The sequence below is a fragment of the Perna viridis genome, chromosome 4 (assembly GCF_037379345.1).
Source record: "Perna viridis isolate PV_CMFRI_1.1 ecotype Kerala chromosome 4, ASM3737934v1, whole genome shotgun sequence".
Classification (NCBI taxonomy): Eukaryota; Metazoa; Mollusca; class Bivalvia; order Mytilida; family Mytilidae; genus Perna; species Perna viridis.
The window spans coordinates 27,855,115-27,880,802 of record NC_142448.1 but is presented as its reverse complement, the minus strand read 5'-3'; the positions used below and the strand labels follow the sequence as shown (position 1 = coordinate 27,880,802).

The 25,688-nt window shown below is 32.3% G+C and overlaps 2 protein-coding genes across 9 annotated transcripts in view; one reads left to right on the top strand and one right to left on the bottom strand.

Moving 5' to 3' along the window:
• The window catches only part of LOC148619584 (uncharacterized), a 51,872-nt gene extending 35,288 nt beyond the window's left edge, over positions 1–16,584 (top strand). For 4 of the 7 annotated variants that reach the window (XM_088579661.1, XM_088579658.1, XM_088579654.1 and 1 more), the window contains 8 exons: positions 6,627–6,721; positions 7,059–7,307; positions 8,218–8,478; positions 8,765–8,854; positions 11,509–11,805; positions 14,225–14,335; positions 14,481–14,556; positions 15,132–16,584. In XM_088579661.1, the coding sequence (XP_088435787.1) occupies positions 6,627–6,721; positions 7,059–7,307; positions 8,218–8,478; positions 8,765–8,854; positions 11,509–11,805; positions 14,225–14,335; positions 14,481–14,556; positions 15,132–15,684 (1,732 nt within the window). In that variant the 3' untranslated portion in view covers positions 15,685–16,584. The remainder of the gene's footprint in view (positions 1–6,626; positions 6,722–7,058; positions 7,308–8,217; positions 8,479–8,764; positions 8,855–11,508; positions 11,806–14,224; positions 14,336–14,480; positions 14,557–15,131) is intronic. The other 3 variants (XM_088579656.1, XM_088579659.1, XM_088579660.1) reach the window with 3 other exon arrangements.
• Positions 16,585–18,090: 1,506 nt separating this feature from the next.
• Positions 18,091–25,688, bottom strand: part of LOC148619583 (uncharacterized) — a 31,736-nt gene continuing 24,138 nt past the window's right edge. For both annotated transcript variants that reach the window (XM_088579666.1, XM_088579665.1), the window contains 4 exons: positions 25,533–25,631; positions 24,650–24,828; positions 23,727–23,859; positions 18,091–22,419 (listed from right to left, as the gene is read on the bottom strand). In XM_088579666.1, the coding sequence (XP_088435792.1) occupies positions 22,345–22,419; positions 23,727–23,859; positions 24,650–24,828; positions 25,533–25,631 (486 nt within the window). In that variant the 3' untranslated portion in view covers positions 18,091–22,344. The remainder of the gene's footprint in view (positions 22,420–23,726; positions 23,860–24,649; positions 24,829–25,532; positions 25,632–25,688) is intronic.

Sequence of the window (25,688 nt, the reverse complement as noted above, 5' to 3'; positions counted from 1 at the left end):
ACAGACCGCCATCGATTGTAAGAGAGATGCGCATATCTACAAATTTGATAACTGATTGATAACAGATATATTGCTAGAGTAAGCGTCCCTTTTCTAAATAACACCGCAGATTTTTTTTTTATCGCATGTTATTAAGCTTTTTCTCGTAATTGGCACAGTATTGTAAATATCATGACAATGATGGCTTTATAAACACATATATGTTCTTACAATTTTTTTTAATTTACAATAACATCGTTAAAAGAATGGTATTTGTTAAATATACTTAAATTTAGTTTTTGTCATACAACTACCAGTGATGTTTCGCTTTGTCTTGAAAATGAATGTGTAAGGTTAACATTTTTTAAAATTTCCAGTTGTCATAGCAAGTATACATATTCAACAAAAAAACTTCCTTGATCGGACAGATTCTCACTTAAAGTTGACTAGTTCATAAAGATATTTATAAGAGGGCTTCCGCTGAGTAAGAGAGATACTACTTTTTACTTCCTACTTCGATTAGATACTTAACAGGTTGTCGTTCATATAGTGTGTGACTATTTCCGATTATTTAAGCGTGAAGTATTTAGTTGTAAATATTAAAGGTAGGAACAATACAATTAAGTTAAGACTTTGACTAATTTTAATGATCAATGTAGGTCGTTGAAATAAATTAAATGTAGAGGATTTTAAATGTTTTTGATTTTTAAATCATAGAATTGAATTATTTGTGTATTTGCAAATCAATGAAATGTGGTACATTAATTGTATCAGGAACCCTTTGGTTTAACAGAGTAATCAAGGGAACCAAGAGTCTAGCGGAAATCAAAAGAATGCAATCCAGGGGCAAAGACCAGACATGAAAAACAGACATACACAACAAAGAACATAAAGTAACTAAAATTATACATACAAAGTAACAAAAGTAAATGAGAAACTCGAACTCAACTTAAAACTGGGAGCATGGACCAGGTGTACAGGTAAGGTAAGCATCCTTTGCTTTTCTAAAAACACCCACCGAGTTCCTCATAAAAAGTCAGGTCTAGGGTAAACGAAAGGGGAAAGGAAAACTACACCGTTGAGCAAATCAGTTTTCATGGTGCAGATTGATACACTTATACGATCCATCAGTTTATATTGACGACCATAAAACTTCTGCAGTGATGACTTCAATCGTGTAGCAACATAAACGAATAAACGTTTCATACCATATTTTGTGTTAAAACTTCCCTGTTTTGAGTGGTTGGCCAGTCATTATTTGGTTAACACCTATAATTTGCTTACATGTTTGTTAAGGTTGCCATCAAATTATAAGCTATATGGTTTGTGTAGAATAGAGTTCAATGCAGATTGTGAAAGCACGTATTTTGCTGTAGTCGTATTGTATTTAAAAAAACATAAAATTTATTATCAAAATGTGTTCTTAAATGTGTATTCGGCAAAATATCATATTTGTAACTATTTCTAATCATAGCAAACAAAGGTAAAATGATATTGTATATACAATACATGTATTGTTGAGAATCAATTTTTCATCATTCAAGTCGAATGATATTAGTCATTGCATCAAAATGGGAAAAAAACAAAAATAATTTACTATAACCCGGTTTTGTATAGCCTTTAGTTTCAATTTACAGAAATAGTAAAATACATCAAATATGAAATTATGTCAGATATATAATTTATTTTCGGCTTTTGAAATTTACTTTACGTGCTGGTGTGCGTATAAATGATATATTTTAGATGTCACCTTCAAATGTTGTAAGCCAAACGCACAAGGATAATAGGTCTGCTTACGGGTGACCACAAGTCACCTAATGAATAGTACTACCTCGCGCGTAGTAATTTTACAAAGCACTAAAAATATACGAACTTGATATAGGGTGACCAGGAGTAACTAAAGGGGATATGTTGATATAGGGTGATCATGAGTAACCAAAGGGAATATACAGATATAGGATGACCAGAATTAACCGACGGGAATACATTGATATAGGATGATCAAGTAACCAAAGGGAATACATTGATATGGGGTGACCAGGAGTAACCAAAGGAGTACATTAATATAGGATGAAAAGGAGTTACTAAAGGGGATAGGTTGATATAGGGTGACCAGGAGTAACCAAATGGTAAACATTGATATAGGGTCACCAAAAGTAACTCGAGAGGATATGTTTATATAGGGTGACCAGGAGTAACCAAAGGGAATACATTGATATAGGCTTGCCAGGAGTAACCAAAGGGAATACATTGATATAGGCTTACCAGGAGTAACCAAAAGGGAATACATTGATATAGGGTCACCAGGAGTAATCAAAGGTGATACATTGATATAGGGTCACCAGGAGTAACCAAAGGGAATAGGTTTGTATAGGTTGATTCCATACTTTCACTTTCAAACGGATGCATTGCACTATATTTTTGTCGCGTAGTGATTGGCAACTGCTTTGCTAGGGTGAACTTTTATCATTGTGCAAGCCAAACCGGATGCGGTTTGATATAGATACTAACATAACGGTTTGCAGAAATAAAACTATTCTAAATTTAAAAAAAAACGACAAATATACGCGACAATTTTTATTATTTGAAATTATTTCAGGTCTTATAGTGTTCCTATTTTCTATGTCCAAAATTAACCCATGACGGACTTAAGTATCACTCTTTGTAAGAATCATGCAAATTCTGTAATATGTGATACATCCCAAAAAGGCTACACTTTTTTATAATATTACTTTGCCTTACATGTCTATATGATGAAATGTATAATCATTCTTTCCAATCTGTCTGCGCGTAGAAGATATAATTCATATTGAAAATACAATGGTTTCAACGGTATTTTAGTGTCATCTATTAAGTTATCTCCCTTATTTCTTTTTTTAATTCTACAGTACATTCTTTATAATTTATATCTCTTATGAACAAGGGTTCTTTGAAAATCCACATATTATTTTCTGTTTACTTGAGCATATTTAAACAAAATATCAAAAATAAAAATGTGTAGGCTTTCTTACCGTGCATCACATTTTACATGATTCTCAGCTGGAGTGATACTTAAGACGTCACGATATAAAAAAAACAATGTGATGTCAGAGCTGTAAGTAAATCAAGACTTTCCAATTATTGTCCTTTATCTCAAGTTCTTTGGGGCATTGGGATGGGATGTATCAGATACCAAAAATTAGGATTGTTAAAAGATGATACGTCATCCATATAGCGGAAACTGAGATTAAAGGATCTAAAGGATTCTTTCTTTCGGATCAGATCAGCTATAAAGTTAGCCTCATAAGAGTGAAGGAATAGGTCAGCAAGTAGAGGAGCACAATTTGTTCCCATTGGAATGCCGACCGTTTGTTGAAAAACACGTCCACCACACTGGACAAATATGTTGTCGATCAAAAATTCCAGCATTTTGTAAACACCTTCTTCTGTATTTTTGAAGATAATTTGAAATTATTTCTTAAAAAGTATGAGGAATCTCTACCAAGATCTATATATTTGTATCTTAGAAAAACAACGATGTATAATGTTTTTAAGTCGGGATTTTAACTGAGTATGGGGAATAGAGGTATACAGTGTTGAAAAATCATAGGTTTTAATGCTTTTATATTCTGCTAATAGTCTTGAACTGATTGTAAAAAAGGTTTGGTGGTACATTTTGCAGATCCAGCTATGTAACGTTGTTTGTATGGATCCAGTACATAGACGGTAAATCACGGTCATTGTCCTTGGTAGAGAGACCAAAAGAGGATAGCACAAATTTATAGTTATCAACAATCTCTTTTTTGGAGAGTGTGGTAGCAGTATAGGTCTTATCACTGCTATTATTTTCTACGTCTACCTCTAATAATAAACATTGGATGTAAAACGTTTTGCAGACAAAAACAATGTTGTTTTGGGCTTTATCTGCTGGTACGACAACATATTTGTCATGTGTAGTAGACAATGTTTTTTGCTACATCGGGGTCCTGGAAAACTGATGTAGCATTGGCACTCATTGACCCACTGAAATCTTTCATTCGTTTCAAAATTAAAGACCTCACGGCCTTTAACCACTCTGACAGAGAATCAATGTCTTCTTGTTCTCGTTTCATCCATTTTCTTGCGTAGTCATACACGGCATCCATAAGAACTTTAAAGTTATAATTCCAATTTATGGAGCGTGGTTCACAGTACGTGCATCCTAAGACTCCAGGTGAACCATCTTCAAGCCACCTTTGAGGAAACTCCCTATAAATGTTTTCTCTTAATCTTTAAAATCTTCCCATCCCAGATAAAACTAAAACATAATCGGTTTAATTCATCCAACATAGCAGTGTGAATGTTTGGAAGAGATATCAGCAGATGGTTAGAAAGGGATTGGAATTATAAGGATTAAACACTGTTTTTTCTAGAATTTATGGGTGTGTAAATTCTGAATTTCATTTGTAAATTTACACATTGATGAAAACTGGGGAAAAACAGCTTTATAATATATAACAATTACAAACATTTATTTAAAAAGGCGTCTTTACAGTGGAAGATACTGGGGATAAAATATTACTTGGAAATACAATGGGAATTTTAGTTTTTTATATATTTTTTTTTTAAATAACAAGAAAAATATTGGTATCCTTTAATTTTCGTCTTATATAACATGGAAAGAGGGTACCATGGGGTATCGACTTTTCATTTTATAAATTTTGCTACTAAAAAAAAGGTCTCGCTTACAAAAATACTGGCATGATTTATGTTAAGACAATATTGATTAATCTATTGAAACACAAATAAAAAACAAAATGAAAGTTCATTCACCTTATTACCCGTTTGTGTTGCCCTGTGTAGTACGAATTGGGTATAAATATCAATAGATTTTATTCAGAAATGCTTTAATTTGCGAATGGGCAGGTCCGATATTTTGAAATATAGCCAAGTTTTATTTGATTGGCTGTTGTACGAACTGCGTAAATATATCAGTGTATTGCATTTAAAAGTAAATAAGAGATCAAATAAGTGCTTTAAGTCATTCAACACCACATTTTAAAAAAAAAGTCTGCATTGAAACAGGCGAGTCAGTGCGTAACAGATATACAGAAAATGATATTCGTTATAGTGTTACTTAAAAAAATAAACGGATGTCGGATAAGGAATATTTTGACTATTTTTGAGAAATTCCATAAACATTTTTTTTCATTATTCCCCAAAACAATGAAAATTCCCTCTTTAGCCTTCTTTTAAAACTATGAAAACCCACACGCATTTATATTTAGTTATCAAGCTCTGTAACACGTTCTCTAGAATTGAAACGCCCAGGTATTTTAATCAAATATCATCTCTTCGAAAATTTGGAAAAAAAATAATCATTATTCAAAAACCATCAGGTATTATCTACCTCAAAATATCTTTCAATAAGAATACATACGATTTAAAAGTTGCAAGGTTTCCATTTATATAACAATATTTACACTTGTGTGTGTTAAGAACAAGTAAAATAATTCGGCGAAAAATTATACTGTAAAACATTCACCCACCCCTCTATTATGATCGTTGTGTCATGGCAGAATAGATGAAATACCAGATTTCAAATACATATAAGACTTTTTAACTTGTGTCTAGATGAGATATGTGCTTTATGTCAACTATCCATATAAAGGGTGTCTTAGAAAAAAATGTTAAGCTCGTAAATTTCAAATAGAATAAAAACACCGTGAATTATAAAGCGCGGGGTCTGACGAGATGACACATAGATTTTAAAACTCCATATAATACAAAGATTTTGAGTAATATTATATGTTAATAAATATGTAATTTCATATTGGCCCGTTATAAGTTTGATGTCTGTCATATTGGTCGAGGCGGTCGTATTGGTCCCGAGGCATCGCAGAGAGTCAATACGGCTGTCGAGGCCAATATGATTGACAGAAACCTCTAACATGACATATATGAAATAAAATATTTATTGACAATTTTTTTAATCAACTCAACTGGGTGATTTCTAGAACAGGTACCTAAAGATGAAATTCCAAATGTATTCCATGGTACCACCATATAGTCTATAGTCTGTTTCAGTTTTCCATCGACAATTCTAACTCAAAATGGTGGTGTCAAACAACCAGAAGTTATGATGCCATATTGGCCCTGGTTTGAACCATATTGGCCCTCTTTTTTCATATTGGCCCGGTATAGATGCCCGGTTTGAATTTATATATAATAGTCAGTTTTTGGTTACTTACAGTTGATACTTATACGTAGAGGTATGCTGTCCTTTTCGAGATTAATCATAACCCGGAAGAAACAACAAGATGACATGTACTTCGTCCACGAATATGTCATATAAATAATAAAATGATATTTCAACTCTACAAATAATTCCCATTATAGATCACTTAAAACGAGTGGAAAGATTTCTTACACATGCATGACCATGAACCGTGTGAACGACAATACTATGTGGATAATTCATAAAAGCTGTCTTGGTTTATATCCACGACAAAAAGTATCATTATCTTCATCAAGTATTGTTTTTCTTGTAAGACAAACTTAATTTTATATTACATATAAAAAATACATCGGTTATAAGACAATTCAAAGTTCATCTTTCTCAAATGGAAACAATTTTTTAAAGTCTCACTGTCTATACACAAGTAATCATTTTGTGTTTCTACTTGAAGAGATATGGTTTCCTACCAAGTATCCACATTTTTCATTAGCGTGGTTCTCACATTTCAATTAGTGGGTGGATTCCAAAATTCTATAAGAAGTATGTGTAAGTTGGTTATTTAACATTGTTATCGGTGTTTTGATATTTGTTCTTACATTTATTTATGTATTTATTCATTTATTCATCTTTGTTGCAAAGAAGTGACAAATAAAATAATACTTTGCACGCATCTTGAAATAAAAACCTTTGTTGTGAATTTTTCCATATGGTTTCAGAGGGTGATTTTATGATGACTGTTGAGGTTAAAGAGAACTAACATCATGCAATAGCCAATTAGAAAGTTGATAATGAATCAATTCCTTAAAAAATATGTCCAAAAGAAATTAATTCTTTGCAAGTTTAGTTGTATTAAATATTTCTATGTAATTAAATCTTTAAACAGGGGTAACGTTATGTAAAAATGAAGAACCTGTTTCCTTTCACTGCACGAATAATAGCGTCATAACAGTTCTGAAGACAGAAAGTGGAAACATTAGGTGCAATTCTCAAAAATCAACATGCAATTCAAAGCTGTATAAGGTCGTGATAAAGCTGTGTAGTGGAAACGTTACGTGCAACTTGACATCCGATATATTCCCAGCAGAGTGTACTGGATTTCGAAGATATCTTGAGACCAAAGTAGAGTGTAGTCGTAAGTGTCTAATTTTGTTCCCTTGTTGCATGTTAAAAAGCATATTAATATAATAACGAAAAAGTGATATAGAAGTAGATAAAATATTGGACTATTTGTGTCTTGTATCTAGGAAAATAAATTTCCTTAAATAAAATTGCTAGAAATAAAATTCTAACATATTATTTTGAAGAAATGTTTTTTTTTTAATGACATGTTGCTTTAATGACGTTTTCTTTCCCGAATTAGTTAACTGCTATTTACCCTACATCATTCTGTAAAACATTGCATTTTCGAGATCGTCATAAAAGCTTGAGGCAATAACTTTGTCCTTGCACCTGTAAGCAAATTTAAATGCAAAATTATGTGCTGTTTATGCTGTAAATCAGACCTTTTGTTCTTTTAAATGTCATGTACAAGATGTAAGAAAAATGTTGCATAAATACTTAACTGTTTCAGAATACAATTCAAAGGTATCCGTAATTTTTAATTGTTTTTCACGCTATAAGTTTCGTGACAAAAATGTTTTATAAAGAAAAAAAAATTGTTATCTAATCTTATCTAATTCTATAGGTTTAAATGTTTTAAGTAGTATCTGGAATTATCTAGTGGGATTCCAAAACTAATCTTGAATTCAGTAGGATCCTGGATCTTCGTTTAACAATTAGGAAATCTTAACTTGTCTTACAAAAAAAATAATTCCAAATTAAGACAAATCAGAATTCTGATGTATATTAGTAAGATACTAGATCTGAGCTTGAATTGTTCCAAATACCCGATCCACGGCATTCCGTTTTTCTGACATGGAGGATATTATGTTCGTTAGATATTCCTGTCTCTAAACTTTCATATTATAGTGTAATTTGATGCTAACATAACATTTTATACGAATAGATGTAATATGATTGTAAATCCTTTGATTCTATTTCAGGATTCTGGGGATCATATCGTACCTTCTCAGAATGTTCTGACTCATTGCCAAATATTAAATGCAGCTGGCCCCACCATATCCATGTCCAGAGAGTAACCATTAAGTCAAACGAAGAATGTAGCCCATTACATAGTGATAAAAACTGTCCATTAAAGAGAATGAAACACCTATGCAACGAGCAGCGGTCTTGCTCTTCTGATAACGATAGAAGCTCCTGTTTACATGAGAGGACGTTTGTTAACATTTTCTATACGTGTACAGGTATGAAGTAAACAATGTCTGTGTTGTAACAAAAAGTGGTATGGTTTGTTTGTATGTTTGGTTTGGTTTGGTTTGTTTTGGTTTTTTTTACTTGCTTTTTGTTCTGATTTGTTTAAGTTATCATTAACCTTAAAAAAAACATGTCTCAAACGGCCGCATTTAGGAACAAAGATTTAGAAAAGGTTGAAACGTATCCAAAATATGATATCAGAAAACGTCTTTCAAAAATGTAGATTTAATCATTTTAACTATTTTGCTCAGGTGTATTTCAAATATTTCCTTGTAGAAAACACAACTGAACCACTTCAAAATTCATCGAATGATGCAAATCCAACAGTCTTCCCGGAAATTGACTCAACAGAAAATTTAACAACAGGTACTGTGATAAACTTAATGAAAGAGGTTCCACATGAAAAAAAAATAACATCAAATACTAGTGACACAGGTTACATGTAAAATTTTATTTGTTGAATATTTTTAATTTGCTTTGGTGATCGCTTCATCGAGTTCCTGAAAGGCACATAATAATTTTTAAAAAACTGACCAACATTCGCTAAGATATAAATTTATCGCCGCCGTGCTTGATATTGGCAATAACAGACTGTTAAGATCCGTTGGCATAACGGAAATTGAGCAAAAAAGCGATGTTCATTCTTAAAAGTCAGTTTGCTAACAAAGGTCTAAATGCCAAAAATCGTGACAATATCTTACATTATAGAAATGTTACATCAAATGTTTCTCCATAAATTAAGGACCACTCGTATCCTACACCAACACTTAACCAATTGCAGCCACGATTTTTAATCTTAAAAAAGATATTGCGAGATCTCGCCTGACTGTTTCTCGTCGCCCTGTTATTATACTCCCGGTGAACATATCATCAGTGATGATCTTGGTTTTGTTGATAATATTGCTTATAAGATTTTCCTTTAAAAGATCATAAATAAAAGATCACTCTCTAGTTGGATAACCCGAATTCGGCGCTTCAAAACTTGTACCAAACCCAAATCTACTTTTAACATTCCCATGTGAAGAGACCTTCTCTAGCAAACAAAGCTTCTTGCAACATAGTATTTTGCAAAAGACATTATATTGAGTGTCCTATTAAAGAAATGTATACAGTTCACTTGGCAACTCGACATACTCGCTTAGTGATATATCCAGGGAACACATAATTTACTATCACATGTCTGTGCTAACGTCCTTTGGTTAATTTGTATGTAATGATGATACGACTAAACCCCTATCACTCCTTTCAACTTTATTCGCGGCAGTCAAGGTCAGTTCTACGTGATCGCATTCACAAATGTTTTATACAAAACAGGGAACTAAAAGATATACTTATTTTGTACTGGATAGAGAAAAGACTTTTTCTATGAAAAAGGACACATTGAATCACTGATGATTTTCAATAGTAAACATCCCCTTTCTTAGTTTACTATTGAACCTATAGAGTATACATTTCTCAGTTGATCCGTCACTGTCGAGGCTGTAATATGTACATGGACTTGCTCTGTAGAGTGCAGATATTGTCAAAAAACTTTTCAATCAAGAGTATTTCGTCCATTTTTAATTTCATCACTACACAAGCTTTTTGGTCGACTTCATAATTTGATCAACTAATATGAAGTTGCAATCTCATAGATGAGACAAATGTCTACAATTAGATTCGATATCTTGCCGCATTGAATACCTACCGAACTTTACCCCCCACTAGCCGCAGTAAAGTAGATCCTTTGACACAATGTAAAGTGGTTTGGACATAGGATTCACTGTTTTTCATTAAAATAATAAATTACACTTAGAGATTGATGGTAAAGGAAATCTATTGAGCAAACGGAAAACGCGATGACTTTTCATGCCGTAGTTTAAACTTTCCTTTCGTCTGTGGATCGTTATGGTTCATCCATCTGCACCATAAAAAACTGATTTTTTTCAACTTGACATAGTTTTTCTTTCATCTTTCGTCTCTCCCGGCCTTGATTTTTTTATGAGCAACTTCGTGGATATTTTTACAAAAGCAAAGGACGCTTACCCTACCGGGGCACATGGTCTATGCTCCCTGTTTTAATTTGAGTCCGAGTTGCTTATCTACTTTTGTTACATTGTAAGTATTATTTTTGTTATTTTATGTTCTTTTAGTGTTTGTCTGTTTTCCATGTCTGACCTTTGTCCCTAGATTGCATTCATTTGATTTCCGCCAGAATCTTAATTCCTTTGATTACACATTTTGAAATCTTCTAGTATTTTGGCACATATTGTTTTTATCCCATGATTTATTGCTCTGTCTGTGATTTCAAAATAAACCTCAAATTCCTGCGATTTAAAAAAAAATAATGGCGTATGTTTTATGGGGATTTTTGTATTATCTTGATCTGATTTTGTCAATTTCGGATATCTTTTCAACCAATTCAAAGTTATTTACTACGTTTGAATCATGATACTAAAAAGAAAGATTTTTGCCCTAGTGTGAATAGTTTTTGACAGTTGTCTCACTGCCGATTATTTGTGACAGTTCATATTGTTAGTGTTAGATGCAGTTGGTCTCACAACAGAGTAGAAATCAATTACATTGTGTGACTCACAAGAATACTAGTACCAAATGTAAACTAACTATTAAAGAAATTAAACTGATAATATTTTTGCATATAAAGACAGCTTGTATCTATCAATGATGTATGAAGTCCAACGAAATATTTTTTCATTCTTCTTACTGGACTTTACAAGTTCTTTGGAGGAATCTGATTTAATAAGGTACAAATATACTACCAATTGTGGAGTTTTGCATAAGTTCAACACAATTATATATATTTTAAGACTTCCTTAGATATTCGGTATACATTGTAGAAGTTTTGATATTTGAAACAAATAGGTAAATGCCTCTTCATTAAAAATCATATCATTCTTGATGTCTATTATTTTGGCAAGTATTATGACAAAACGTATCTAACGCTCGTTGTTTTAAAATTGATTTGCGCTCTCGAGAATAAAAAAATTCAAAATATGGTTTACTAACTATATTGTCTTAAGCTGATACATGGCTGGAAATTGATAATGAAGGCCGACTTCTGGTGACAATTGGTACAAATACAATGCAGAAAGTTCTTTGTGTTGACAACTGGGATAATAAAGCTGCTACTGTTGTTTGCAATTGGCTAAACAAAACGTCGATCGGCAAAGCAATTAAGTTATCCAATCCTGATGAATACAGTGTTATTGATGTCGCTATAAACTGTTCGGGACAGGAAACATCGTTATTGAAGTGTGGCCTTATTGAAAAGAATTGTTCACTTTCGACTTCAGCTGCTGGTGTTGTGTGCTGTGATGGTAGGTAATGGTTATGAAAATGTTTGAAATTAATATTGATAAATGCTAAGGACAGCACCTATCTATTGATTTTTGTTTTTTTAAGTTATTTATAACAATTGGTCAATATAGGTGACATAGAATGGTTGACTTTCATATTGGTCTTGTATTATGTCCAAGGACAGTCGTATTGGGCCAATGCATCAAGAAAACCATTCTATATCACCTTTATTTACCAATTGTGTAAACACGAAATTTATTACTGAGTTTACATGTACTGTATCCATTTCGTAGTTTAGTGTGTTTTTTTTATCATTGTGTCATGGACATTTATTCCATATATGAATGTTTCGTACATTGTACATATACATTGTACAATATCCATATTGAGCATGTCCGCATTGGGCCTGTTAATCCGTTTTAAGCCTCTTTCACCGTATTGGGCCAGTATTTCCATATTGGTCCATTGAAGTAATTTTACAAATTCTGGTCATATAGTATTGAATGGACAATTTTAATTATATTTGACAAAACTGGTTAATAATATATAGTATTAACTAATGTTCGAATATTAGCCTAAATGTGATCAAAACTGCCAATACAATACAAAATACAAAAGTTCGTCGATACGGGATCAAGCCGTCCAATACGGCATTTACCCGTCCAATATATCATATTGGACAGATCAAAATCCATATTGGCCTACCGTATCGGACTAGTTAGTCAATAAAGGTATAATTGCGTAAGGTTTTCCATATTGGCTAAGTTTTAAGTCCAAGGCTACGGCTACGCCTCGGTCCAATATGGCTAGCCTCGGACCAATAACTAAGCCAATATGGAAAACCTTACGAAATATTACTATATTATTGCGTAAGGCTTTCCATATTGGCTTAGTTATTCGTCCAAGACCTAACCATATTCAACTGAAACGTAATCAAAATTTGCTAGACGAGGATCAATAACTTAGCCAATTTGGAAAACCTTACGTAATAATACCTTTATTGACTAACTAGTCCGATACGTCATGGAATTTAACCAGGCCAATTTGACGTATTGGACGGACGGGTAAAAGCCGTATTGGACGGCTAAATCCAGTAATGGATGGCTAAATCCCGTATTTTCACACCTTTGTATTTTGTATTGTATTGGCAGTTTAGTTCTTATTTAGACTTATACAAGTTCTTATTTCATTTTAAAGATTAAAGAAAATTGCATTCAAAATAAACCCAAAAACCTCACTGCACTGTAAACATTTTCCGCCATTTTAATTCGTAATAAAGGTATATAATTCAAATCTAATTAGTATATGTTTTTTCGTGCACTTTGATTAGTTGTTCACCATCTACGACCTCAGCGATGACAATTTTAATTCCATGAATATTTGTGTAAGCTGCTTAAGATATGTAGATGAATTAATTTCAGCAATCAAACTTTTCTAAAAATGTTCAGGTGTATAACTATATGCTTTATTCTTACACTGACATATACGTTATTAACATCCCTGATTCGTTTAAACATTCAAGTAATCCGCACATTACACATTTCTTGATGATTTCCTTATCAATAACAGTTGCGTGAAAACTTTTCACAGTTCAATATCACCCCGTGCAGGTCCGGGTGTTAAAAGAATAGGCCTGCAGCAGCGCTAAGCTTGTTGTAAAAGGCGACTAAATAGTGCTCAGAATCCTAGCCGGGGGCTAGGGCGCTCTGCCCACAGAGCAACTGGGATGTGTGCCCCAGATGGTGGAATGGGGTACCCTGGTGTGTTACATGCTGGGGTTGTCAGGCTATAATACGGGAAACCTGACCGCAAACCATAGTGGTGCACCGTGTTGGGAAAGATGCCACGTTCCTCGCACGTTAAAGAACCCTACTGTGGTATTCTCCCGGAGTAGGAACCATAGGGCTCCGCCACAGGAGGCTAAATTGCCCGACCCTACCCACCTCTCCCTATTTCCAGTGGCAATCAAAATTAGTCGACCCTATTGTCCTTTTGTCCCATCCCTTTTTCATTTCATCATCATTTCATGTTCATTTTATCATCGATTTCATGTTCATCGTCTGAATATAGCTGAAATATTGCTGCTCGGACGTGAAACCCAAACAAACAAACACAGTTCAATATCACTATTTTTGAATTAGATATCTTAATTTACTTCAACAGTTCAACATTCCTACATTATCAATATATTTAAAATTATTATTACAATACTAAACGTTTTTATCATTCTGTTGCGATGAAATAGGCTTTACTTCACCAATCATTCTTTACAAGTTCGTTTTTGGGTAAATTGTTCCCATTCTATACCTAAGGCAATCTAGTGTTTTAATGAATTTAGTGCACCCAACTAGTACATTAATGTACATGCTGTACCATTATTCAATAAATTTCTTGTACCTCACTTAAAATACTTATCTTTTATATTTTTCGTATTTCCAGATAATGCGTCATGTGCAATCGATCCGCCACTTTCAGTAACTTCTGATTTTCCGCCAATTATTTCACCACCTTCAAAATCAGTTATCAACAATGAAGGATTATCGAATACAGGTTTGTTATCCGTAATGCTACATTTGTGTAACAGTGGTTTAAATTGACTTTTAAGTATTTACAGAGTAGCAAATGCTACTTTTCTTAAAGACTTTGGATAAAATGATTTAATGGAACTCTTAATTATTAAGAAGCTTTATTTCAGGTATTGTCCTGGGAACAGCATTTGCAGTTATTATGACTGTTGTCACCATTTTAGTATTCGTATATTTCCAAAGAAGGTAATATTTTCTCTTCTTCCATTGTCGATCGGACAAAGTATGCAAAAAATACGTAATATCGTTTCCAAAAACGAATATAACACCACTTTAACTGCAGAATATCTTTAAGGTTTGAGAAAAATTCGTATGGCCGAACAAAAAAAGTCGGGTGCGTATTTCAACCTTTTTAAATATCAGTCAAGAACATGGAAGCTGTATCATTTTTTTTATTATTATTTTATATTTTATGTTATGAAATTGATGCGTTGTAATTGTTTCTCAAACCTATAAATAGACGTTTGTCAGAGACATTTACATTTTAAAATAAACTCTATTAAAAATAATACATTCCGATATCGAATGGTGTTAAACACTTGTCATTTATAGTCGAGAGTGATACTACATTTGCAAATAAACAAGTTTTTTTTTATTTATATATGGGTGTAAGTATGAATCATAAAAACCTTGTGTTTAATTTATTTCTCTAAATATGATTGGTTGATCTTTGATATTTCATTAACATGTCTTGCAAATAAAACAATAAGTAGTTTAGAAATTACTTCGTATGTATAAGGATTAATTTGCTGTAATTTCAGAGGATACATTACTTACAAGTGCATTTACAAATCTAGGACAGCTAAAACATCAACCCAGGGGTATGATGATGACTATGCTGGCCAGCAAGGTATAGCTTTGCCGGAGTCCTCGATGAGAAACACAAAGCTGAAGTATCAAATACAATACAATAAAGAAGACAATGCAATATATGCTAATCAAGCCAAGAACGGATGTGGATCACCTCCTAACACACCGCTATACTCACTTGCTTCAAATGATGAAGATCAGTCGGCATACGCGACGTCCCAAGATGACGAATACGACAATACACATGACAAGCGACATATTGCGATTGACGTTAAGGTATATGAACATACTGTGGACACCGTGTATAATATTGCAGATAACAGAAATAAGAAAATATCGGTTGATAATACATATGGTCGAACTGTGGACAATGTATATGATAGATCCAGCCATCAGAGAGCTGAAGACAAGGTTGTTGATGTTTATAGTAGGGCAGTTGAAACTGCTTACGATGTATCTGACTGCAATAAGCATAGAGAAAAAGATACATACAATCATACATGAATAATGTATGTCTAAGCCTTCCGTGTAATGAAAGTAAATTTTAAGATAAAATCAAGGTCGAAAGGAGGTCATCACGGAACGGGATATATCACCAAATGACAAGGATCTTGGACCTATAAAAAATAGATGACGCTAGTATAATATTTAAGAAAGGAACGAGGGAAAGAAAGGTTAACCAAACCGGAGTTTTGAAGAGATCTACTAGAAGGTTCCGTAATTAATCGGTCAGTTAAATTTCCTAAAGACAAATGTCCAGATATCTTAATTTTGTATTATTTTTTTACAATTGTTTATTTTGTTCCATAAGTTATTAATAAAGAAAGCGAATGATAATCTGATCACCAAGGACTAAGAATTCATCACATTGATTTCCCGTGCACTTCATCGATTTCAATGTACTAGTAATTTTACAATATATATATCAACGTCTGTATTATATTGAAAAAAGCAATAAGATTTTAGAAGACCAGTTCTTCTGATTATTTATTTTGGGACTTGCTGATTGAAAATTTTCCGCTTTACGTTTTCAACTAACTTTACGAATATCATGAAGACTAACTTTGTGAAGTACTATTAGGAAATTCAGTTGAAAAGAAGAAGACCTCGTTTAAGAGGTTATGTCATGTACACATGGTTCAATATTAAGGTCATTATAATAAACTCCTGAACGTCATAGTAAATGGTATGCAGGGATTCATTAATATCGCCCAAACTATGTACAATTACCCATTATGACATTTTGTATATTTCTACAATTTTCATACAGTTTGAATTTCCGTTCTTTTGATTTGTTTTTCTTTCTTTTATGCACTATGTATTTGTAAATATCATTTAATTTAAGTAATGTTGTCTGTCATTGTATCTCTATATTGTGAGGAAATATAGGCATGAATGAATGTATGAATGAATAATAGTTTCTGCTTTTAGATATTAAGGTTAAATGACTTTTCATGTAACAACTTCTTTGAAAATGGAAATTGATAGTTTCCTTAAAACAGGAATACACTCAGAAACCTTATAAAATCATATAAAAACCTAACCAATTGCACACGGAAACTTCATGGAAAACGCACATATTCTAACAAAATAATACATAGTAACTAAACGAAACCAAACAGACTCTTAACAAATTACACACAGAAATTTAACAAAAACACAGAACCATAACCATATGTATACAGAAAGCTAACGAATTACATACAAAAACTTAATAGAGTATGTACAGAAAACCAGCAATATTCCCTTATAAATCTGAATAAAAACACACAGAAACTTTTCAAAATACCACTAAGACATTTAAAAAAAAGAAGTAACATCAGTTAGTCAGTTTCCGCTTCATATAGTACTACGTTCGGAGATTTTATACATCGCATCTATCACAAAGAACTTGAAATAAGAATACTCGACTCTGTAAGGTCAGGCTAGTATCTTAAATCACTCTTACAGATCGGTGGAATGGGAAAATTAATAATTAAACTTTTCGACAAACGCTATGACTTCTCGTTTCGTATCGTCAACCTTACATTCACCTGTGGCAACATCCCATGGAAATTTCTGACCAAAAGCGTACGTCAGCAAACCGAAATTGCGCGGACGTTTTGTACAGTGATAAATTTCTTACAATTAGGCGTCTAGAATTGGATATGTTGCTACAAAATTAAATTTTCACTAAAAAGTTCTATAGTCATTATCTTGAACTCGTAAATCGTTATGGTATATCCAACTGCAACTCCACCATAAGAACCGATTTGTTCACCATTTCATGGCTTTCCTCTTTTTTCTAACCTGGACGTAACAATTTAGGAGCAACTTAGTGGGAGTTCCAATCTAAAGAAGCAGAGGCCGCTTACCCTATCGGTGCACCGGACTGCTCATTTACTTTTTTCTATGTGCGATTTAATATGTTTAGTTCATGTTCTTTGTTGTGTGTATCTATTTCAGGCCAATATTATTGATATTTTTAGGTAAGTTTTAATTCTGGTTCCCTTGATTTCGCTCTCAAAGAAAATGAGCAGCCTATCGTTTACATTTATGAATATGATATCAGCAGTTTCTTTTTTTTTTCTAAATTTCAAGTTTGAATAATTCATTATAAATAAAATTTTGGTATTTTATATTATTATTCAATAAACGGAATAAAAGAATATTCAAAGCAATTTGAAAGAGTAACAATGAGAACCAAGGTTATAGCGTTAATTAAAAGAATGCAACCCAGGGACAAAGACCAGACATGGAAAACAGACATACACAACAAAGAACATAAAGTTCATCTGAATGGTTTCATCAGAGAACATCTCTTACAGAAAAGTACGACAGACAACAAGTGGGGAAGGGGCGACAATAGCGCACATGTACCTTTGGTCCAGGTGCGCTAAAAACGGACCTTTCAAAAAGAAAATCCATGCATATAAAACTACTCTTTATTCATAGAAAGAATTCTCTCAATAAAATGTTATGAAACATGTTTAACCTATATCAATTAGGTTCATAACAAAACAGATTTAATAATTACAATGTTAGCACAGTAAAGTCTTTTACTTTTTTTTTCATACTCTTTTATATAGCATTATCTTAAAGGAATTCTTTTTTTAATAAAATAAAACTGCTCATCATAAAATGATCTGATATGTATCAACTACAAAATGTGTATTTATGAACAAAATTTTATCTTCCTAATTCACAATGAAAATAATGCTTTACAAAAGCATGAACATGCAGGTATGCTTATAAGGTTAACAAATGCAATGAATTATGGGTAAACCAGACTAATTCATTAGCTATTTATTTCAATGCAATAATTTTCACTTGTATGACTTATAACTTTTTTAAGTCAGATTTCTAGCTCCAATATTAATTTATTGCTTAAAATATGCAAAAAAGAAATAAATGAATATTTTTGGTACACAGTCAATTTTTTAACAACTATAAACAAAGGAGCCTAAAATAACTGTACATTTGTTACTATCACGTATATGCAATGATCTACTAAATAATTTCTTCCAAAAAATTATAAATTATTTGTCTCTTAGCTGTATACCAACTACAACCCTAGGGTGAATATAATGTTACAACATTAATGTAAACAGTACTTGTATAAAAAATACAAAAAAGTTTATATTGCAGCAAGAAAAAAAGAACAGTAGAAAAAAGTTTGATTCACATGCTTTATGTAAAGAAAACAATTTAGTACATGTACAAGTAAGTAAATAGTAAAACTAATTCAGTAACATTAATTTGATGAACTATTATTTACTAACTAATTTTTATTGAAACATGGATAAATCACTGCAGGTTGGCATCAGCTGTTTCTGTTCACCTGAAGCTAATGTATTACTTCAATCATTCCTTAAAGTCATTCAAGCAAAACAAATATAGGTAAAACAGATAAAAAATAAGTTACTTGCCCAATCATAAGTCCTTTTTAAGTACAATTATCCCAATAGAAAACATTATATTGTGAATACTGTCTTCTTTCTATCAACCAATTTAAAACAGTACCATTAAACATATGAAAACAAGAGGGGGAGGGGGAAGGGGAGGCCGGGGTCTGATATACCTATAACAGTTAGTTGATACTATAAACTTGTACCATGAATGATGTACTATCACTAGTACAGATCTAACATGATTTAATAAAACTCATACAATGATGATGTTCAGTGAATAAAGAAGGTCTTTCTGTGATGAACTGACAACGGTCTAATAAACTACCTTTGCAAGGTAAGTAGGCAATCCAAAAACGAGATTTATACTTTCTATATGACAATTCAGTAGGCGATCCAAAAAGGAGATTTATACTTTCTATATGACAATTCAGTAGGCGATCCAAAAAGGAGATTTATACTTTCTATATGACAATTCAGTAGGCAATCCAAAAAGGAGATTTTTACTTTCTATATGACAATTCACGTATTTCCTAAATTACCATGACAAACAAAAATGCAAGTGACAGCACATCTGCACATCCCAATAACCATGATGACTAACACAAGTGATATACTATGCAGATTACATACCTTTCTGCTACAAAACAAACAATTCTTTTATTTGCTAACTTGCCCGGCAAATACGCTAGAATTTACCTGTACCTACCCACCTATAAAATGACCTAATCAGATACCACCTTATTGGTTAGTCAATCAAACAAATTGTTAAATACAAACATTTTCCCCCTATTACTAACGGAATGCAGGAAAATTCTTATGTTGTTACAAAGATATATGTTAGAACGAATGTTTAAATCTACATCAAGCTTGTATTTTCCATCTCTATCCATCAAACATCATCTACTTATGCAATTAATGATTCCTTATTAGGTAATCTTTAAAGAGGCATTATAAGTACCAAAAGGTTTGGAGTTATATCTATTAGTTTCACATCATAAATAAAAGAATAAGTTGGCTTTTTTATGTTATAAAAAGTAGAAAAGATATAGCTTTCTCAAAATGTCCAGATGTGTCAAAACATGTGAGCAAAATAATTTTTACAATTGTTATTGAACAGAGCTTTAATCCTGATTTACACATCATAGTACATAATCTATTATTAATTAGCAGTCTTTCTAAAAATCATACAGGATGTAATTCATACATGTCAAAAACCCACCAATTTCAGTTTTATTTCTTGTTCAGAAACAGTTATAGATCAAATAGTTTTTCATTTGGGTGTTGCACTTTTGAGATAAAATTTATAGATTGTGCATGAAATCAGCACTTTACAACAGTTATTGTTCTTGATTTGGTTTTAGTGGGAGGTTAAAGTGCAGTTTTCTCAAAAGTACAGATTTAAATACAGAAAGGACTATTGTCACATAAAAATACAGCACATGTAGATCATAAAAGTATTGTCGGATCCATGGGTTTTTCTACACCATGAATACCTTACCATAGGCAGTGTCAGACTTTTATACAGACTGGTACTTCAGTAAGTAATAAGACATACAACTCAACTACTAACACAAAAAAAGGAAAAATAAAATATCACAGACAAGGTAAAGAGGAAAAATGAGTAAAAATAGATTTGGCATCTACCAACACAAACAAACATATACACATACATACAACAAAACATCTCATACATAAAGACACAAATAACAGTACCAATAATATAAATATGATGTGAGCAAAGTTTTCTGGGTTCTTCATAGTTAAATATACAGACTGGTCATAGCACTATTTTACTAATCAATGTATATTTACAATCATGTAATATCATGAACAATAGAAAAAAGGTATTTCATAAATTATACATTTTAATCGTAATATCTTAGAAGAACAGACTTGATATTGTGACAATTGGCAGGCAAACTAAAAGAGAAAAAAAAACATTACAATTGCTTGTCTATTAATGATATAAAAATATTTTGCCTTGATACACACTAAGTATAAGAACAGAATTAATGTACATGTACATTATATCAATGAAACTGACAACTACAATTCTACAGCTAAGCTAATAAGCATTTTGATGTAAAATAAATGCCCTAAACCTACTTCATTTGTCATGGTTCACTAAACTACATCTTTTATCTACATAATTCAAAAAGTGTCATTTTTTATTTAGATTGCAGACAACAATAATTTCCGGCATATGTATGTATTCAAAGCTAATCCTTTCTTTGAATTAAGCACGCTGTAAAATGTTTTTCTATTGCTCTTGAGCATCTGTTTAAGTTTGAATGTTTAGAAAAATAATCTTCTCTTAATTTAAAAAAATGATTCATACATTAATAAACTTCCTAAATTTGCATTCAGAAAGTCATTAAAGTAATAGTGATCATTTAATATTAATTTTTTATCAACCATAACCACAGCCAGTAACCATAGCCATAACCATAGTCAGTAAAATAGCTTATCCTGCCACAAGTTAAATCTGTCTACTGATTGGCATTAACACAGAGACATAGCCAGTAATTCTCAGTAAAATAGCTTATCCTGTCACAAGTTAAATCTGTCTACTGATTGGCATTAACACAGAGACAAAAGATTTCAATTCTTAGAAAATTAAAACAAACATGCCTTTTATATTTTGAGTTCTTAATTTATGTGTGATATTGCAGATATACTAACTGGGTCATAGACTACTAGGCTAATTATTAAGTAGTACTCCAGCTAAGAATCATGCAAAATGTGATTCAAGGTTGGAAAGCCTACATATTTTTATTTTCGATATTTTGTTATAGTAAAGAGAAATGAACATGTAGTTTTTTCATATAATCCCATTCACAAGAGATATAAATTGTACACATTTCATCATATAGACCTATAAAGCTACTTAATGACAAAGAATATATATTGTGTAGCCTTTTTTTTTTTTTTTTTTTGGGTGGGGGGGGGTGTATCATATATTACAAAATTACATGATTCTTAGCTGTAGTACTACTTTAAAATAATAATTACTAGGCAAGATAAACTACAATGGCTAGTCCAATAACAATCAGCCTTTACTACTGAACAAATATCCAATAACTTGCCAATATATCTAACAAGCTGATATTTGTACAAAATAAACTGGACGGAAAGTACAAAACTTAGTTGTTCTTCCTTTTCAGCAATTCTTTAATTGCTTTTATTTTACAATATTATATAGATTAAGTAGTTTCTCATGAAGACCTGACTTTCTGTCAAAGGGCCGTTGACTTCCCCACTGATTCTACTTCCTCTACATTTCAATGTCATCATCATCATCATAATCTGATGCCATTCTGTTATTTCTTGTATGCCTCATGCCGCTTCTCTACAAACCAAATCGAAAATATTACAGTACCTTGAAAGAATATGTACCTGCAGAACAGAATTGAGGGAAATCATGTTAGTGTTTAAATGGTCTATAAATCCAGTGTTATTCTATGTTATACTCCCAGCAAAGTTTTAGGGGCATATAGGAATTACTTAGTCTGTCCATCCACTCATCTACCTACATATCTTGTAAGCCTATCTCTTCTTAAGCCACTCAGGGGATTTTGGGCATTAGATGCAGATATGCATTGATAAATACAATTATTGTTCAAAGACTCCAAAGGGAGATAATCCAACTTCAGGTTTCAAATTAACATATAGCTCCATTTAAAGCCAGGTGTATTCTCTTTATGTTCAATCTGATTCTATTCATCAGTTTGAATGGAGTAGTGAATTAGAACTTGGGACCAAAGAACAAACAGACAGATACCTCCAGCTTTGTATAAAAATCAAAATTTCTCTTAAAGTTTTGGTGTTACCATACATGAGGATAGATCCAAATGGTAAAATGTTTTTGTCCACGTGTTTGTGGTTCATAAGTAAAGAAGAAAGTATATCTTTGGCTCTCATTTGATGATGTTTAGTTTCTATTTGTTCAAGAGAAATACCAATACAAACTTCAATACATGGAGAAAATAAATAAGGCAGGACATCTTTCATTTTCCCTATATATCTTTTACTGAGAACAGGTTTACAATTCTATTCTAAACAAATAAAAGTTTTGAATTGTATGACAAACAGACCAGATAAAGTATGTTGGAAATATGACTCCATACATGAAAAACATCTCAAAATCATTCATATTAATTTTGCATTTTCAATTTCATGGAAATACATGTACTAGTAATTCAAATTTTCTTCCCTTTTCTGCAATCACAATATCTCAAATCTTACGCTAGCAATATCTCAAATCTTACCCTAGTTACCATCAGATGACCTTAACAAAAATTAAAAACTTCTAGAATAGAAATGAAGAAGACTTGTGATTATGCAGTTATCGTGACTTCCCTTGCTTTAATTTCAGAATGAAACATGGAAATGTAGGGGTTGTCCTGATAAGTATACCTTAACTCATATAGGAAGTTGACAGCAACTAAACTCGTTTACAACATATGCACCATCTATACAAAGCCACATACCAAATTGAAAACAATCTATCCAGTGGGAGACAAACATTTGTGATGAAAATTTTTAATGAACGGAATGACTGATAGATTGACAGAAGAGCAAGGTGATTCCAACCAACCACTCACCAGCTGAGTAGGGGTATAATACACAGCCATACAATTTAGAATGATCACTTACCTGTGATGTATTACTAGTTCTGGAATGTGCTGAGCCAGGTCTGAACCTACTGGGTGGAGTATATTGTCTAGGAGGAGTGCTTCTAGATGCTCTTCTACTGCTAGAAAAGTCATCATCATCATCGGACAGATGTCTATAAGAAAAAGTATTCATGTTCTTGTAATAATACATGCATCAATGACTAAATTTCATGAATAGAGGGCATAAAGCAAAAACCCCCAAAAAAAAATAATTTACAAAAAACTTGGTACTTTTATAGGGTGAATCATGCCCATCTTTTCATAGTTGTACTTAGTTTACTTCAGGTTCAATTGAAATTAGGGAGACTGTTAAAATCATGAAAGCTGTATGTAAATTAACTAAAAATTGGGACCATAAAAGTTGTTAAAAATAAGAAAAATTGGTGTAGTCAAGGTGAAACTGCTTTATAAGTTGTATCAACTCTTAAAGTCATTTGTATTATATATTGTTGTCCATTTGTCAATGCACTGGCTTTGAGTTAATTTTGCTGACAAAATAAGGAAAACTACAATTTGTTTTATCAAATTTCCTTACTCAATAGAAAGCATAATCAATGATAAAGATATATTCTCTAGACAGCTGACTACAATGGATTGGACATTTTACTGGTCAACAGGCAAATGATTTGAAAATGGGGAAATAATCATGATGATACACGTTGAATTTCCAATCATTCTCACGCAAGCACTCTTTGTGATGCAGTAACAACACGAGAACTAACATATTTATTATCAACACCTTAAGTTGGGACAGAATACCATATCTATAGTAGTAATAAAAAAAGGCATTTTAAATTATTGCTTATTTCCTAATGTTAAGTTGCTATCAGCATGGCATAAGTGGGAATTTCTAGCAGATGCACACACAGACATACAGACATTGAAGAAACGAAAGAGACCAACCTCATTTTCCCTATCCTATTTTTCCTGTTAGAGTGCCCTTTAAAACTTGAATATATCAGGTCTTTTGCCTCAGTCATTGATTCATCTTCAGTCTCAGTTTCATCATAGTAGGAGAATTTGTGTAGTTTAGCTTGACGTGACTGATGACCAACAAGAGCAGCGGTAATAGTGTCTGCAGCCTGTAAGATATAAGTAATCAGTGTAAAGATAGTCATTCTGCAGCCTGTAAGATATAAGTAATCAGTGTAAAGATAGTCATTCTGCAGCCTGTAAGATATAAGTAATCAGTGTAAAGATAGTCATTTACACTGACAGAAATATTTCTGTTAAATGATCTTTAACCCTATATACCTTTATAGTTATGGTTTTGTTGGCAAACAATTCAGAAAGAGTACATGGAAGACCTGGGCAATGTCAACTTTATTATAAAGTGATCCCAAAGTAACCAAAATAAGACTGTGCTTTTCAGTAAAGGCTGTTTCAGAAAAGACTTTGTTCATCCACAAATGATGGGGGATTTATGTTTGCTGGAACAACAGTCATTGGTTCTAGTAGCAGTCTATAAAAATAAAACAGGAAGTAATATTCCACCAATTTACTTTTATTTGTTATTCAGAAACAGTTACAGACCAAATCCTTTAGAGATAAAAATAACATAGAAAGTGTATGACACTTTGCAAGAGTTATTGTTCTTGATTTGGATGACTTAAGTGGTAGACAGACGTATGTTTTTTGATCTGAATACAGAAAAGATTATCATTATGTGAAATATAGTTATTCTATACCATGAATCCCCTCTACCATTGGCAGTATATGAATGTATATGAATTGGTACTTAATATTTTATCAATATAAGCAACTTATACTTGTGTTCTATACTTACATCATCATACTCAACTTGGTATTTTCTATGCTTGTAACCTGTCCATTCATTCTGGATTTTCTTTGCTGCCCTTTTCTCTTTGAAATCTTGAACTCTTTGCTGGAAAAATCAAAAACAATTTACTATAGAAATGAGCAATTATCAAAAGATTAATTC